At 39.3% G+C, this 17,474-nt stretch overlaps 1 protein-coding gene across 4 annotated transcripts in view; it reads right to left on the bottom strand.

The window, feature by feature from the left end:
- The window catches only part of WDR7 (WD repeat domain 7), a 347,323-nt gene that overhangs the window by 313,247 nt on the left and 16,602 nt on the right, over nt 1–17,474 (bottom strand). For all 4 annotated transcript variants that reach the window (XM_067545438.1, XM_067545439.1, XM_067545440.1 and 1 more), the window contains exons 3-6: nt 14,491–14,597; nt 6,473–6,551; nt 5,699–5,873; nt 4,707–4,783 (exon numbers count right to left, since the gene is read on the bottom strand). In XM_067545438.1, the coding sequence (XP_067401539.1) occupies nt 4,707–4,783; nt 5,699–5,873; nt 6,473–6,551; nt 14,491–14,597 (438 nt within the window). The remainder of the gene's footprint in view (nt 1–4,706; nt 4,784–5,698; nt 5,874–6,472; nt 6,552–14,490; nt 14,598–17,474) is intronic.

The following is a 17,474-nucleotide window of genomic DNA, read 5'->3' as shown; positions in this document are numbered from 1 at the left end:
CATCCCTTGTGGATGCTTCATGTCTTATTCTGTCAGATATTTCTTTGGTGAAAATTCAGCCAGGATCAAGTTTGCAGACTACCAAAACTCAAAGAGTAGAAAGCATACAGAAGAGTAGAATAGAAACTATGGAGTGTCATGTAGAGATCAGAGGAGTGAAGGTGCAGGCAACAACTGGAAATTCAGTTATAGTAATCTAAAAGCCCTACATCAGGGAAAAAGGGGGGGGGGGACCCACAGTGTGGAGATAAAATGGGTGGGATATAATCAAGCCACCACATTCATTACATCAAGTGAGTTTATTTTAAATTTGACCATTTTCATGTTAACAAGCATTAGAGTTGCCAAAGGAAAAGGGTGAACTCAGGATTGGGAGAAATGTTCATAAGAGGATCTCATCATAAATGATCCATGTGATAAAGTTGGAGAACCACTGGTTTAGTCGGTTACCAAGAAAATATGGGTAAAATTTTCAAGAGTGCCCCAATTACTAAGGGCCTACATCCTAGACAGGCACTCTTGAAATTTTTACTCTTCAACGATAATAAAAACTTATGACCTAAACAAGAGAAGGAGGAGAAAAAGCATGACAGCATTTCCTAGCATTTTACCTCAGGCACATGTATTTTTGTGCACCTTAGAACAAGCAGTTTGTTGATCTTCTACTCCAGTTGTTCCAATCATAAAATCTAGTATATTTTGTTATGATTGACAGTGTGCATAAAAGAGACCCTAAATTGAAACAGTAGGAGGGATGCATAGGGAACATTGTTGGGGAGAACAGAAGCTTACACAATAACCTGTCTGTGTAATTCCCTAGCTTTAGCCAATGACATCAGTCTCCTCCCTTTCACAAAAACTGAATCTAATTTAAGGAACAAAAGAGGAAGGACTGTTCAGTGGTTACGGCTCTACCTTGGGACTCATGTGTGACCATGAACTACTCACAGTCTTTCTGTGTTCTTGTTCCTCCATCTTTAAAATGATAATAATGTTTCGCTATCTACAGCAATGTTGTAGAAATAGAATGAATATCATGATGCACTGAGATAATGGGCATCATATGTCTCTAAGAAATATAGACAGTAAGCAAAGATAATATAAGACAAGTACAACTATTCATGTAATATATAGCTAGTTTTTCTACAGGGGACAAGTTTATATATGGAAATCTCTTCACAAAAACGTCCTTACATTTAAATTTATTACTCAAACCAAAGTTTAATAAGACAACAGTTGGTTGTCTACACTGTTTTAAAACCCGTGGCAGTGAGTCTCCAACAGATCCAGACTCATGCCACAGGGGTAGAAACAGCTGTGTAGACATTCATGCTCAGGCTGGACTTTGGGCTCTGAAGCCCGGCATTGGGGGAGAGGGGAGGCTTCTGAGCCTGAGTCACAATGGCTACAAGGCTGTTTTTAGTGCCATAGCACGAGCACAAGTCTGTAGATCTGAGCTAGGCTGCTGTGGGTTTTAAAACACAGTGTAGACATACCTACTGCACATGTAATGAGAAAGGCAAAATTCTGTTCCAGAGAGGCAGCCGTGTTAGTCTGTATACAGCAAAAACAACAAGAGTCCCGTAGCACCTTAAAGAAATTTGTTAGTATTTAAGGTGCTACAGGACTCTCGGAACATTCTGTGTTTCATAAAAGACCAGATGACCATCTCTCAAGGAACAGCCAAAAAGCTTATAGGAATTCTTATGAGACTAATAGAATAAGAAGACCTGCAAGAGCTTGTGGTAGCATATTCTGTCACTGGTTTAACCTAACAAATTCCCATTGGACAGATTAGTGCTGCCTAGTTAGTACTGTCTCTGTCAAGTGAGTGACTTTGCCTGTAGACAGTCAGCTGGGTATAACTGAATAGGATGGATATTGTTTTAAATTCAAGCTACACTCTCTTAAGGAGCCCAACATCTTTGTAAGAAGAATTGGATTATGAACTATTTTATGTGATTTGATTACCCCTTTGCTATTCACACTTCTCCAAAACAGCCCCGATCCCTTGCAATTGGAAATTCTTAACATTTTAACACTGTTTTTTTAAAAAAACTTTTAAATTAAGAAACATTATCAAACATGTCAAATTATTCCAGAGCATACTCTGGCTATTTCAGTAAGTGAAAGAGTAGAAAAATAGGTTTTTTTTTTCCAGTCTCTGCCAGAAGACGGACTAGGATCAGCTAACTGCTCTATTTTTCAACCAATAGAAACACAATCCCTTTTTGTAGTTTCTAAAATAGATCTCAGAATGGTTTGCTCAAGTGAGAAACTGAGCTATTTGAAGTCATCATCTATATACGTATATATATATATATATACGTATATATGATATACGTAGTAAAGATAATTAATGTCTCCTTAATAGTCAAGAGCAGATACAGCCTTCTAAATTAAAGCAACATCTGAATTAGCTGTAAAGATTTACACAGTGGGAACATTTTGTAGATGTTTAGCTTTGATGTACACAAATATATATATCTCTTGTGGGCAGCTAAAATGCTAGCAGTATCCGAAAAGTGTTATACACCTTTTTAAGAAAAAAATTCTTTACCGACTGGCATCAATTCAGATACCGACAGTACAAGAGGGCAGGAATTGCAAGCTTACGATCCTGAGGATTTATAGCTCTCCGTGTACAAGTGGAAACTTATGCAAATTCTATCCGCTGCTCTGCATGATACATTGAAATCTTCACTTACCAAAACTCTCTCTGTGGTCTTCTCAAAGAGTATTTTTTTCAAGTCTCTTAAAAAGCACATTGTGCAAGAAGTTTAAGAATGAGGTTGTTTGGGGGAGCTAACTCTGAAGAAAAGGATGGTATTGTGATTCAGGCACAGTACTGAAAGGCAAGAGATCTGGGTTAGTTTCCCAGCTCTGCCACAGATTTCCTGTGACACCTTCGGCAGGTCACTTAAATCTGTCTGTGCCTCAGTTATTCCATATGCATAATAGGAATAATAAAACTTCCTGTCTGTCTCCCCCCTTTGTCTGTCATGCCTATTTAGACTGCAAGCTCCTTGAGGCAGGGATTGTCTCTTACTATGTGTTAGATGTTATATACATAGTGAGGCTTCAATTGCCACTAGGAGCACTAAGAGATACTATAATAAAAATCATCTCTGAAAGTTTGCCTCTTGATTCTACTTTTCCATATCACCATTAGAAATGCTGTAAAAATGCACAAGAATTAATGTACAGGGAGGGAGGGAGGGATGGAAAGAGAGAGAGTGAGAGAGAGATAAGTGAAAAGTATGCATGCATCAATATTTAAAACCCCATCTTTGTCCTGCAAAGTTGGTTGTAATTTCCTTTCAGTACAAGTAATTGTAAAATCACTAAATGTCATAACATTAAAGAGGGCAGGGGAAACGGGGCAGACTTAACACTAGACTCTCTCATAGACTCACAGACTAAGGTCAGAAGGGACCAATATGATCATCTAATCTGACCTCCTGCATGATGCAGGCCACAGAACCTCACCCACCCACTCCTGTAATAAACATCTAACCTATGACTGAGTTATTAAAGCCCTCAAATCATGGTTTAAATACTTCAAGGTAAAGAGAATCCACCAGCAAATGAGCCAGGCCCCATGCTACAGAGGAAGGCAAAAAACCCCAAGCCTTTGCCAATCTGCCCTGGGGGAAAATTCCTTCCTGACCCCAAATATGGCTATCAGTTAAACCCTGAGCATGTGGGCAAGATTCACCAGCCAGACACCCAAGAAAGAATTCTCTGTAATAACTCAGAACCCACCCCATCTAACATCCCTTCACAGGCCATGGGCATCTCTACCAACAGTAGTCAAAGATCAGTCAATTGCCAAACTAGGCCATCCCCTCCATAAATTTATCAAGCTCAGTTTTGAAGCCAGCTAGGTTTTTTGCCTCACTGCTACCTTGGAAGGCTATTCCAGAACTTCACTCCTCTGATGGTTAGAAACCTGCATCTAATTTTAAGTCTAAACTTCCTGATGGCCTTTTATATCCATTAGTTCGTGTGTCCACATTGGCGCTGAACTTAAATAATTCCTCTCCCTCCCTGGTATTTATCCCTCTGATGTGTTTAGAGAGAGCAATCATATCTCCCCTCAACATTCTTTTGGTTAGGCTGAATAAGCCAAGCTCTTTGAGTCTCCTCTCGTAAGGCAGGTTTTCCAATCCTCGGATCATCCTAGTAGCCCTTCTCTGCACTTGTTCCAGTTTGGGGGACCAGAACTGCACACAGTATTCCAGATGAAGTCTCACCAGCACCTTGTATAACAGTACTAACACCTCCCTATCTCTACTGGAAATACCTCGTCTGATGCATTCAAGAACCTCATTAGCTTTTTTCTCTGTGCTTAACTTTAAGAGTCAGACCTCCAAGAAGGTGGCATGAGACATGGACAAAGAAAAAATGGCATCTCTGAGGACTTTGCAGCTGACCTAAGGGAGAATTTAGAGAGGATAAGGAACTCCTTTTCTGGAAGGCAGAGGAGAGGTCAATCATTACAGTTACTGAAGGAACACGCAAAAGACGCTGACCAAAAGAAATTCTTCTGTTGAACAATACTCAGAGAGAGGGGAAAATTATGGGACTCAACACAAAGGACATGCTGAGGGCATCCCACAATAAAAATAGCAGAGGCTGGTTCATGCCCAATGCAATGTTTGACAGTGAGGGAAGGATTCAGATTCAGAAACTCCTCTGCTTACCTGCATGCGACTAACTTCAGAAGTTATAATCCACACTTTCAGAATACCAGTCACTGAAACTGCTACAACAGTATCCTCTGGTGGGTGAAGGGGGGGAAGGCAGGAAAGAAGTTACAATAAAATGAAAGATGTATTTGTAATCTCTTGTACGACATATCAAAAATATGCTAAAAGGTAGTATAACTCATGAAGAGTTTGCTCCATATTCAGATGGATATATTAGAACTGGCAAACCATAAGCACAGAAAACAATGCACTAATTTACCATTTGTTCTCTTGCTTTGTGGGAGTGTGAAATTCTATGCATACATTCTTACAGCTCAAATTGGGAAGAAAAAAGAATGAAGTAGTGGTACCCTCCCAAGCTCTGCACAAAAGCCAAGCTAGGCCTACTTTAGATGTCAAAATAAGACACCACACCAAGTAGGTTCTGCAGATGTGATCACATGAGCTCTTTAGGGTTGGTTCTCCCTCAGTGGGGTTTGGATAGCTCTCATGCACAGGGCCAGGTTACAGAATATCAACAATTTACTAAATGGGTACAGAGACTGAACTGCGCTACCATTCCTAAAAACCATCCCACTTCTCTAAATTACAGTTGAGGTCAGTTCCTGGTGACGTATACAAAGTTAGTGTTTGAACAGTAATTCTAGTCTGGGATTATCAAAAAAAAAAAAAAACAAAACCCAAAACCTCCAAAAAACTGCAGTCTCAAAGGCTATCAAGCCTGTACCTTTCACCAACACCAAATTCTCACTCTGTCCCTCAGAAAAGTAAACAAAACTCAAATGTATTTTTTAAAAGGGATAGAACTTAATGATTTTTGGCAAAAATAGCCTTAATCCTACAAATGGCAGAAAAAACGTGAAAATGTGTGATTTCAACATGAAGTGACAACATTCCAGTCCAGACTTGGCTAGAAAACTAGAAAAGTAGCTGTTTTTTCTGCTTAAAAAAGAAAAGCATGATAAACCCAAACAACTTCTCATTACCTTGTGTTCTATGGGATCGAATAATACTCATGGAGCTGATCCAGTCGGGAGAAATCTTTGACACTAAGGAATAAAGAACCTCAAGACTGGTAGCATCCACAACAAGAATTTCTGGGTAATGGCCATGGCACAGTAGCCTGCCTTCACGCTGGGTCCCAACTGTGAACTGGTAGAACTGTTGTAAAGAGAACACAATCCGTTAAGTAATCAATTAATATTTTTAAAATTACAATCTAATTATAGGTTTTTGATCTGTATGGTTTATTTGTGTATTACTCTTATTTTCTTTCTATTTTCACAAATTATTTTGATAAGTTAGAATTCCTTGATTAACTAGCAGAGGCCAGCCAGGTATTTACAATTTGTTTCTGTGTGTTTAAATCCATACCCCCTACTGCCCCAAAAAACACATTGTGGTATTATATCATATCAGCAAATATTTTTAACATTTCAGAACTGGCTGACCAACTATTTGGCTTCAATTATTTTTACACTCCAGCTGGTCTCCGTGGGGAGCAATGCTACTTGCCTGATGATAAAAATAGTCACTGTAAATTAATTCTTGACAATTTTTCAAAAGCTGAAATACAACATATTTCCAGCACCAGGGTATATGACAAAGTAGAAATGTATTTTCTGAAGTGGCAGAATTGAACTTGTGAAGATAACAACTCAGCATAAGCAATAAGACTACAGCAAAAGAGCTAAATAGTTCCTCAACCATACAAAAGGATCTTTCAAACATTTTAGCATTTACATGAATATAATACCAACCTGTATTCCAGTATGTGTGCAGGCTAGCTTTGTAAATTCTATACATCTCCCATCATTCACATCCCACAGACACATTTCCCTAAAAAACACATAAGGTAAGTAACTGATTACGCCCATGCACTTCATTTTTCAAAGGATTTGCAAATTACAGAATTATTTTGGTTGCAAGAATACTACAATAGGTCATCTAGTCCATCCCAAATATTTAAGTCAGGTAACAGTCATTCATCCTTTAATTCCCCTTCCTTTCTCAAAGTCATCTCTCTCTCTCTCTTTTTCTTTTTTAATCCTCAGCCTTCCATGCAAGGTCTGCTTCTCTGGCATTACTATTTTAGTTACAACTGAAAGAAGTAAGGAGCCAAGACTTGTCACAAACGATAATAAATATTCAGGAGGATGCTTGTGTAGGGCTCAGGGTTTCTGATTTCTCTCATGCAAATATTTTCAACAACATTTATTTCTGACCACTTATTAAATACTAAGACTAAAGAACTAGGTTTTCCTTTTCCATACCTATGTGAAAGGAGGCCTTAAAGCAGTAAAAAACAGTGATGTTTTATCATGTGGCAGTGAAGACTGAGGGTAATCACTGCTTTTAAACTGTTGAAAAGTTAAAGTATCACTTGTTGCTACTAAGTGTGAGAGATGGGGCAGACAGGCCCCACACTGGCAATGAGAGGGTTAAGGAGAGCCTGTGGACCTCAGCTAACCATGCCTCACTACATCTGCAGTCAATATCAAGAATAGAGAGGGGAGTTAGAAGGAGGAAAACTAGCCCAATTGAGAGCAGACCAGCAAAGAGAATAGAGCTCTGCTGCTTCCTGGATGAGGAAATTCTAGTTCTAGCCAAGAACCTAAGGCTCCATGCTACATGGATGAGCCATTTGGTAGATGGGATGACTAGGCCCAGGAAGATGGACAAGGAGGGACTAGCTGCATGCACACAAGCCCGGAGACCTGCCAATGTATCCTTGGATTACCCTGATTTTTAGTACACTGTTTTCGTTTATGTTTTGGACTCTAAGATCCTGGAAGGGGTATAAATCCAGTGTGCCATAGCAGGAGGGCTAAGCCACTGGCTCTGTGGGGAGCAACACCGGATCATCAGAGCGCAACTGTGGGGAGTCGTATCCTGATGAACCACAAATGGATGCCACCTAGACAATCTTGGTTACAGGGTGCTTAAAATGAATGCACCAAATAGCCAATTAAAAAATATCATCCAATGGAGATTTTTCTTACAGACCAGGAGAGTGAATATTATCATCTTAAAGCAGCTTTTCTCTTGGTTAATTCCACTCAAATTCCAGGCAGATGAGCACAGATTGCTTGGACCTGGATGAAGTATTTCATGGAAAGCAGCACTGATGGATTATTTGATGTAATAAGCAGACCGCCCCACCCTACCCTCCAAAAAAAGATTTTGCCTACTCAGCTAAATATTTGTCTTAGAGGACGATCAATGTTTTCTTCTTTATTTATTTGAATAATTCCTCAGAAGAATGGTAAAAAGGAATTATAGAGGAGCTAACTACAAGAGCTGATCAAAAGTTTTCCAATGGAATGTTTTTCATTTAAAAAATATTAAATGAAGCATTTTAATATGGCCATAATTTTTCATTTCAACCTTGTTGTAATAGAACATTTAAAATTTCTCATTTGTTTCTATATATATTTTAGTACTTTTATTTTATTACCATACAAATTACTATTAAGAATACCAATTACAAATTATGAATTAGAATGTCAGTCACCAATTTTTATTATAATTTAAAATTTAACCCTTAACTTTAACATAAAGATGTCAAAGTCAAAACAAAACATTTTGATTGATTCTAACTGAAATATTTTTGAAGATTTTGTTTTGTGGAAAATTTCTACTTTTCATTTCAATTCAAAAACAAAAAAAGCTGAAAAATGTTGGAAAATCTGATGGAACAGAAATTCCAAATTTCTGTCAGTTCTACGCACTACATCAGGTTGGAAGGTCATCTAGAACTACCACTCCGACTGTTCCAGTTGCAGAAGAGGAGGATTTCCTTAGTACATTTTAATACAAACAGATTTAGAACTGGTTAACCACGTTCCTTGACTATAAATCAGAATGTTAAGGGATAAAGAGTGACTCATCCACTTAGCTGAGACAATACTGCTTAGTACTCAGGTACACTTTGAAATGCATAGCTCATATCCAAAGTCGATGGAACATTTGAGGGTTTTTTAAAAAATATGTTTGTGTGCCCAAAGAAACCACTCATTCAAATGATGAATTATTCAAAACCTCTCAACAAAAGATTGGTGCTCTGAGCAACATGACCTTTGTGACGACTCTCAGGGAGATGCCAGGCCAAATGGAAAAGAGCTGAACTGGAAATGCTAATATTTAGTAGAAATCTCAAGTACTTTTGGAAGAAGGGAGTGATAGGGATGTAAAAAGAGGCATTATTAGATCCACTAAATGCCATGAAATCAGGTGGATCTTCATGATCGGCAACCTGGAAATGAGAGATTCTGTTTTGAATATTTGAGATTCATAAACTGGCTCACACATTTCATATAAAAAAGGTCAGGTTCCATCTTCTTTAGGTACACAAAGAATTTCAAGAAACCGAGGGAAAAAAAGATAGGAAAGACAAAATACTATAGAGACCCTATTGCAGATGTCCCCAAACTGTGAGGCATAAAGGAACCTTTGAGAGGGCATAGCAGGACCTGGGCCAGCTTCCACGGGGGCGGAGAGGAAGCGTCACCCAGCCCCACTCTGCCCCCATTTCCGCTCCAGCCCCGCCCCCTGGCTGCAGCCCCAGCCTCGGTTCCCAGCCCCAACCCTGGGCCCCACACCTCTCTCCAGACTGCGTCCCACACCCAGGCCCTGCTTCTGGCTGGCCTGGCTGTTTCTGGCTGGCCTGGCTGCCGTTTGCAGCTTCGGGCCTTGTGGTCCTGTTTGCAGCCCCGACCCCAGGACCTGCAGCGCCAGCTGCAGCTGCAGCTCAGGCCACGGCTCCCACTTGAGACTCCTGGAGGGACAAAGACAAGGTAAGGGGGGTACAACCCCATAAGTTTAGGGACCACTGTCCTATTGACAATGGCAGAAGTGAAGCTGAACAGGAGAACTTGGATACCTAAAGATTAACCAGAAGGGATTTCTTGAGAATCACCAGGAATGAACAGTTGAATAATAACTATGTAAATGTTATAAAGGAAATAGTATGAATTTGCTTTAATTGGGGTGATCATTAATAGCTGGGTTCGGTATTTAAAAACAGAGGTTTTCAACCTTTTTTCATTTGCAGACCCCTAAAAAATTTCAAATGGCGATGCAGACCCCTTTGGAAATATTAGACTTGGTCTGTGTACCCCCAGGGATCTGCAGACCACTAGCTGAAAACCACTTTTTAAAAACAGAGATGAAACAAAAGGACAATAAGAGAATGGGAGGGGGGAGGAAGAGGGGAGAGAAGAGAAAGGAATCCCAAGGATGGATGCGGCCAGAGAAAACAGAGAGGGAATGGGAAAGAGTGTTTATGGGTTCTGTGTAAATCCTCCCCGTAACTCAAATGATCAGACCGTAATCTATCCCTAATGGCAAGGGTCAAAGTCCCGTAGAGGCAAAGTGTACCTCCTTTGGATTGCAAGAGAAGCAGTCTAAGTCTTCATGGGAAGAATACAAGGTTCATCAAAACAGAGCCATTTGGGAATTGTTTTACATATTATGCTGGTATTTTATTTGTGGATTTAGAGTAAGGAGAATGCAGAAGAGGAGAGGGAAAATCAGGATGCGGGGGGAATTAATACAAGAAATAGACCTGAAAGAAACACAATAATAAATACAACGTAATCAGAAACAGGTGAGATATTGGCCACACAAGGGTTCATGCCATCAAACAACTAAGTATCACAATAATTTCAAGTTTTTCAATAAGCTAAACAATTACTCTCAATGGTCTTCCTAAAGTGACATATTTGAATGTCAAAGGGCTAAATAATGTCATTAATAGGAAAAAAGCCCTGGCAGAACTTAAAAAAACCCATTCTCAGATTATTCTTCTTCAATAAACTCATTTCAGGACAGATAAATTATGGTCATGAAAGCCATTTGGTTTCAGCAGACATTTTTTGCTTCAGCTAAAGAAAAGAAACAGACTAGTAGGTAAAATATTTGATAAATGCATACCTTTTCAAATTGGAGATCAATTTAAGAATAAGGAAGGACAATTTACATTGCTGAAGGGCATAATTACTGGGTTATTATTAGCAGTGTATGATCCCAAAAGCAAACTAAGGACTTCTTTAAAAACACTGCAAAACTTTGGGAAAGGGGAAATTATTCTTGGAGGAGACTTCAAATGCATACAGATTTCTTACTGGAAAAAATCTCATTAAAAAAAAAAAGACAAGGGGGAGAGGCAAGCAGATATAGCATTAATTTCTTTGTGCCAATGATTCAATCTCTCAGATTGCTGAAGATAATTGCATGTAGGGGGAAAAAGATTACACATTTGATTCACATCCTCATCAGTTACATACTAAAATAGTTCTAATGTTAATCTCTAAATCCTTAATGAAGCAGAAAAGTTCTGAAGAAATTGACAATGTTACATGATCAGATCATGCATCCACTGAAGTAATATTTGATAGCTGGGACAGGCCCCAAAATCACTTTTTTGGAAAACCAATTGCTTGCTTCTCCAACACAAAGATTGTGTTGCAGCTAAAGAGGACACTGTTCAATATTTTCAAATAAATTATACAGATAATATAAAAAGAGGCCTTCTCTGGGAGACAGGTAAAGCAGTATTTAGAGGGCAGTTGATAAGCACAGCCTCTCAACTGAAAAAAGAAAGTTCAAGAAAAAAAATAGAACTAAAATAGGAGATAAAAAGTTCACAAGACATTCATAGAAGACACAGGTTCAAAGAAATCCCACAAAAACAACATATCAACAATTAATTAACATTAGGGGGAAACTGAATATATGTTGATGATAGATGTTACTGAAAAAGCCCTTACATATACAAAGCACAAGTTTTATGAAAAAGGAAATAAAAGTGATAGCCTATTGGCTAAAAGCTTAAAGGAATTCAAGAGCAACTTATTATTTCACCAATTACAAAAAATCAGCAAAAGATTTTTACATATCCTGATGAAATGTGCTACTTTTACTGTTTATTATAAAAAACTCTATATCTCAGAAACTTTAGCCTCTGAAATTGTTCAAAAATATCTGGAAGAAGTAAGCTCACCGAAGATAGGCAAAATTGACAAAGAAACTTTAGATAAATAAATAACAGAAGAAAAAAATCTTAGAGGCAATATAGCAAGAATGAAAGTGGTAGATACCTTCAATGCTATTCTATTAGGGGAAGAACTTACACAACTTATGTAAAAAGCTACTGTGATTCTCCTCCCTAAAGATGGAAAAGACCTTATCTTAGCAGCTCCTAACAGCCCATATCACTGGTGAATCATGACCAAGATTGTAGCAAAAATACTAGCTGATTGTAGTCTGTGCTCTAAGTTTATATAAACCCTGATCAAACTGTATTTGTTCAGAATAGACGGATGTCGGACAATATCTGGAGAGTACCTCGGATCATTCATAATGCCAGATCAAAAGAAGATCCATTTCTTTTGTTGTCACTAGATTCAGAGAAAGCCTTTGATAGAATAGAGTGGAACTTCCTGTTTCAAGGCCTTTCCCATATGGATTTTGGCCACCAGTTCCTTAAATGGATAAAACTTTTTACACTTGCTAAAAACAGCTGTGAGAAGTTAATGGGGCTAAATCTCCCGTATTTGAATTGCGCACAGGGACCAGGCAAGGATGTCCAGTATCTTCTCTGCTTTTTGCACTGGCCATGGAGCCTTTTGTGCAGAGGATAAGAAACAAGGATTCTATTACAGGAATAAAACTTGCAGACAAACATCAGAAAATAGCGTTATGTGTGGATGTAATATTATTTTTATCTAAACAAAATATTACCCTAAAATTAGTTGCTAAAAAAATCCAGGACTTTGGTAAAGCATCTGGATTTAAAATAGATTATTCCAAATCTGAAATGCTAGCTATACATTTGTCAGACTCTGAAAAGTCACTCCTTGAGAAAACATTTGGGTACAAATGGGCAACAAATTCTATAAGATACTTGGGAACTTAAATCTCAAAATAACCTAGACGAGATCTCTGATTCAACTGTCAAACCATTACTTCAGCAAATGAAAAAAGATTTGGCGTGCTGGGGGAAGTACGCAATTTCTTGGGCGGAAGAACAGCCACAGTCAAAATGAACATTCTACCAAAGAATATTCTTCTTGTTTCAAAGTCTTTCTTTGAATATCTCAGACAAAACCCTAACAGGAATACAGAGAATGTTATTAGAATTTATATGGAATAAGAAAAGACCAAGACTGAGTATAGATACTTTGTACAGACTCATTAAGCAGGGTGGACTAACCGTTCTAAATATTCTATGGCACAGTAATAGCGGAGGAGGAGTGCTATAAATGCAGCCATACACAGGGTCTTTACTGAACAAGAAAATTGTAGCAGTGTAAATATCACTAGTCAATTGCAGTTTGTGCTCATTTTATATCAATTGAAATCAAACCAGATTTGTTTAATAAAATAGATGAATAAAAATATCACACCCTCCAAAAATCTCCACACATCCTTAAGCAAAGGCTACTCTATGGGTTTGGTATAGAACTAGAGATCAATTATTTTCCCTTATTAATGACACCCATTGCAAAAAATCCAGATTTTAACCCAAATTATGAACCAGAGAGCTTCAAAGATTGGGAGAACCATAGAATACACATGGGTGCCAGTTATTGAGTAAAGAAACTTTTGTAACTTACTTAGAGATCAAAATTAACTTTAACTGGCCCACTCTCCTCTGGTACCAGTACTTTCAAATCAGGCATTATGTTTCTGAACATTCTGGAAAACCTGTTTTATACAGAAAGCTAACTTTAATAGAAGCGATGGCATCCAGTCAATTAGGAAAAAAAAATTAAACTACTTTCTATCAATCTTTGCAGACAGTTTTCCTAATAAAATAGTGTCCATATATGACATGTTGGGAAAAGGATGTAGAGAGACAAGTTGCTCCAGAGGAATGGGGTTTGACCTAGAAAAGAGGACCTGCAACCTCAGTCTGTAGCACAACAACATAACATTTCTTTAAGATTCTGTATCAATGGTATCTCACACCAGAGATGTGAGGGACAATAGGGGAGAGGGGAAGGGAGGTGGGGGGGGGAGGGAGAGAAAGAGGGAGAGAGAGAGAATGGGGATAAATGTTGGCAAAGTTGTGATGAAAGAGACGATTTTATGCATCTATGATGGACATGTCCTGACATTAGAATGTATTGGGAAGTAATCCATAATCAAATATCACCAGTTGTTGGATATTTATTACCAAATGATCCCTTGGTAATTCTCTTATGACTTCCTAGAAGGAATGGTCACACGAGAGGAAATGGAGAATTAATCTTTCATCTACTAGTAGCTACTCAGGTATTGGTAGTCTCCATTGGAAAAAGAAAAATAATGCAATCATAGAGGAATGTCTCAAAAAATATGGAGGTTGTGGTTATGAAAAGATTAACACACCAATTATGTGCCCAGCTAAATAGACAGGGGACAGAAAGATACTTAGATATTTGGTTACCTTTTATTTAATAGTCAAATTAAGTACATTCACATTCTACAGATTCATCAAACCTCAGAATAAAATAGTTCAGCTGCAGAAACTGCATTTTACCAGTACATGAACAGATTTCAAAATATAAATGTGTAATACCACATATGTTATACATTTTTTTTTCATTTGCTACAGCATCCTTGGGGTGGAGGGAGTTGTTTGGAAGTAGGGTGATCAGAGGACTAGATAATAATACCTACACTGGAAAGGGATAGTCTATTGTTAGTGACCTGATCTCTCTCTCTTCCATCTCTGATTTCCTTTATTTTAAATCAACAGATCTACATATCAATTAATCTATAGAAAACTCACCCACTTTCCGATGCACTCACTATATACTGTTTTTCACTGGAAGCCGAGGCTTTGGACAAACATGTAATAGAAGCTGTGTGACCAAACAACAGCGCTCTTGGATTAATCTAGAATTATAGAAGTAAAGTACAAAGTAAATACACTGTACATCAGGGCTTGACAAATTTGCTAGGAGCCAGCCCAAAAATTAAGGAGCAAGACAACATGGGCCCAGTGTCACGCCCCGCCGGAGCGCAGCAGCCGCTCTCCCCGCCCGGCCCCACCACATGGACACAGTGGTGCCCTGGCCGGAGCACAGCAACAGCTCTCCTCTCCCAGTCCCACCCCTTCCCCCCGCCCCTCTCCCACAACATGGGCCCAATGGCAGGACACCCTGGCTAGAGCGCAGCAGATGCAGCGCTCCCTCTTCCTGGCCCTGCTGCCACATGAACGCAGTGGCGCCCTGGCTGGAGCGTGGCAGCCGCTCCACCCGGGACCCAGTCTTTCACTGGGAGAAATACTAGGCACCAGAATTAAATTCCTAGGCACCATGGCAACCTGGTGCCCAAGATTTGTCGAGCCCTGCTGTACATACTATTAACAGAGCAGTTAATACATTACCAGAAAAACAAGAAAAGTTTTCCAGAGGTTTTTATCTATCTATCTATCTATATATATATATATATTCATTGTTAGTGCAGCTGTGGAAACATGATATTTTAAAAGTATGAGTGTTTTATGACAAGCTAGCTCCATGATAAGCTGGTCTACCGTGCAAGAGAACCAACTGCCAACCGGTGCTTGAAAGAAAGTATTTAAAAGACCCACAACTTTAGTCAAGCTGGCTCTACCAAGGGTGTTTTTAATCATATGCTAAATTTGGATAGAGTCATGCCGTATTGCTACAAAAATAATTAATTCATAGTTTTCATTAAACCATGCCCTTCCCCAAAATAGGGTTTAAATTTCAAGTTTAAAATTAAAAAAAATTATTACAATTTATGAAAGACCATATCTACTTCATGTCCTATAGCTAGAATCTCCTCTGTTAAAAATATACACTCCGCAAAAGGTTTGTGGTTGTATTCAACACTTGAATGTTTTGCAGGACTTACGAGGCATGGGTTCAAAAATCAAGTGCCTTGAACTGCTTGAGAATTGCAGTTATCCAGTATAACTCCACTGCCTGTTTTGAGTTACTGCTTTTACAAGAGGATTGCTTTTTAACTGTGAACTATTTGTTTCCAAACAAACCACTATAGAGCAAAGGAGCCCATTTGAGATGGGCACTTGCAGCTTTCAGCTGAGATAGTCAGCAGCTGAAATCTGTAACCAAGCAGTCTACACTAGACTGTTTTGTCAACAAAAGTCAGCTTTTTTTTACAAAACAATATTGCCCTACACACTGCAATCACCCCTTCTCACCCCCTCTGATAAAACTGCCTTTTTTTTTTTTTTCCAACAAAATAAAACCACCTCAACAAAAGGTATAGGGCTAATGTTGGCTTAGTTAGGGCAACACAGTGTCAATGTAGACACTGCATCCCCCTTATATCAGCTGTGGGGCTGCTATTCTTGTCAATTTCACCACTCCACGAAATTGACTAGAAATCCTTGCTGAGAGCTGTGCAACTGGACCCTGCTCCCTGCTGTGAGAGGGGTAAGAAGCCTGGGTGCTTCTCCACCCACTCTAGGCAGGGAGCCAGGGCAGACTTGTCAATTTCACACCTAAACTGTGGAATTGACATGGCTGCCCGCTTCCACTGGAGAGTGGGGAATGGAGCCAGGCAGCTTCCCCCAGCTCCCGGTGGAATACAGGAAGGGGCAAAACCCTGGGCTGCTTCTCCACCCACTCCCCTCTGTGAGCGGGCGGGGTGGGGGAGACGAGAAACCGGGGCAGCAAGAAGCCCCAGGTGGCTTCCCCTGGGAATGCGGCTTTTCCTGGCTGTCGATGGAGAATGGGAAGGGGAGAAGCCCGGGGCTGGCTCCCGGTGGGGAACAGGGAGTCGTTGGGGGGTGGGAAGGGGAGCAGCCCACCAGGAGCCTGTGGGGCTCCTGGCAGGAGCTGAGACTGGGATCTCAGCTCCCCACACTGCCCCTCTTAGGTCGGTGGAAGTGCTCCTGGTGAGGATAAACATCACTGACCCAAGGAGGGTAATGCGTACATGAGCCAATGCAGTAATTATTGCGGTGGCTGTAAATTGACCTATATTTGGTCGACTTATTTTTCTAATGTAGACAAGGCCCCAATCTCAGCTACTAGGCTCCCTTCTGATTCAGTTTCTATGGAAATAAAAAGGTGAAGAATAAGGATATGCTTTTTTAAAAAAGTTAATATTTTGGAAATTAAATATAAATTTCCAAGATTAGGTGTCTGTTTTCATGAACCAACCAGCTGAAGCTGAAAGAAACACAGCCCTTTTTGTCAGCTTCTGGGTCAAGGAAGGTCATCAGACATGGAAAGGGAAATATTGGCTTTAAAAATTAATTACCCTTGCCAACATTAGCTTCCACAGACTAGGATTGGAAAGGCACATGTGAGAACTCTCATTTCAGCTACTGGCTGTCAGTTGAGACCAGTAATTACTGGCTTGAAAACACAACTAAAAGGTTTAGAAGTGAAAATGCCTCTCCATCATCTAATCCTACATTAGTCATTAATGTCAAACTGAGCCAGCAGTTTGACCCCAAAACTGAAAGACTTGGAAACACGTGACACGAGATACCAATTTTCAGCTGGATTCATTGATTTTCCATGTTGTAATGATTTTTTATTAAAAAAATTCAAATCTCTTCTGGAAATAAAACATTGTCAGCCTATGAATATCAATGAATATTGATTACTGGGCACTAGATTTAGAGTGTTATGCAAATTGTTTAGCCAGTAAAAATACTCTTTTGGAGAATTTTTAAAAAAGCCTTAAGATTTAAGCTTCTTTACTAGAAGAACTGCAGTGTAAATTATGTTAGCTGTACTGGCTGAATTCTGTTGTAGACTAAGCTCT

This window comes from Emydura macquarii, unplaced genomic scaffold (genome assembly GCF_026122565.2).
Source record: "Emydura macquarii macquarii isolate MOO-44397 ecotype Brisbane River unplaced genomic scaffold, CSIRO-AGI_Emac_v2 contig_1045, whole genome shotgun sequence".
NCBI lineage: Eukaryota > Metazoa > Chordata > Testudines > Chelidae > Emydura > Emydura macquarii.
The sequence above is the reverse complement of the archived record's forward strand: the minus strand, read 5'-3'. Positions and strand labels throughout refer to the sequence as shown.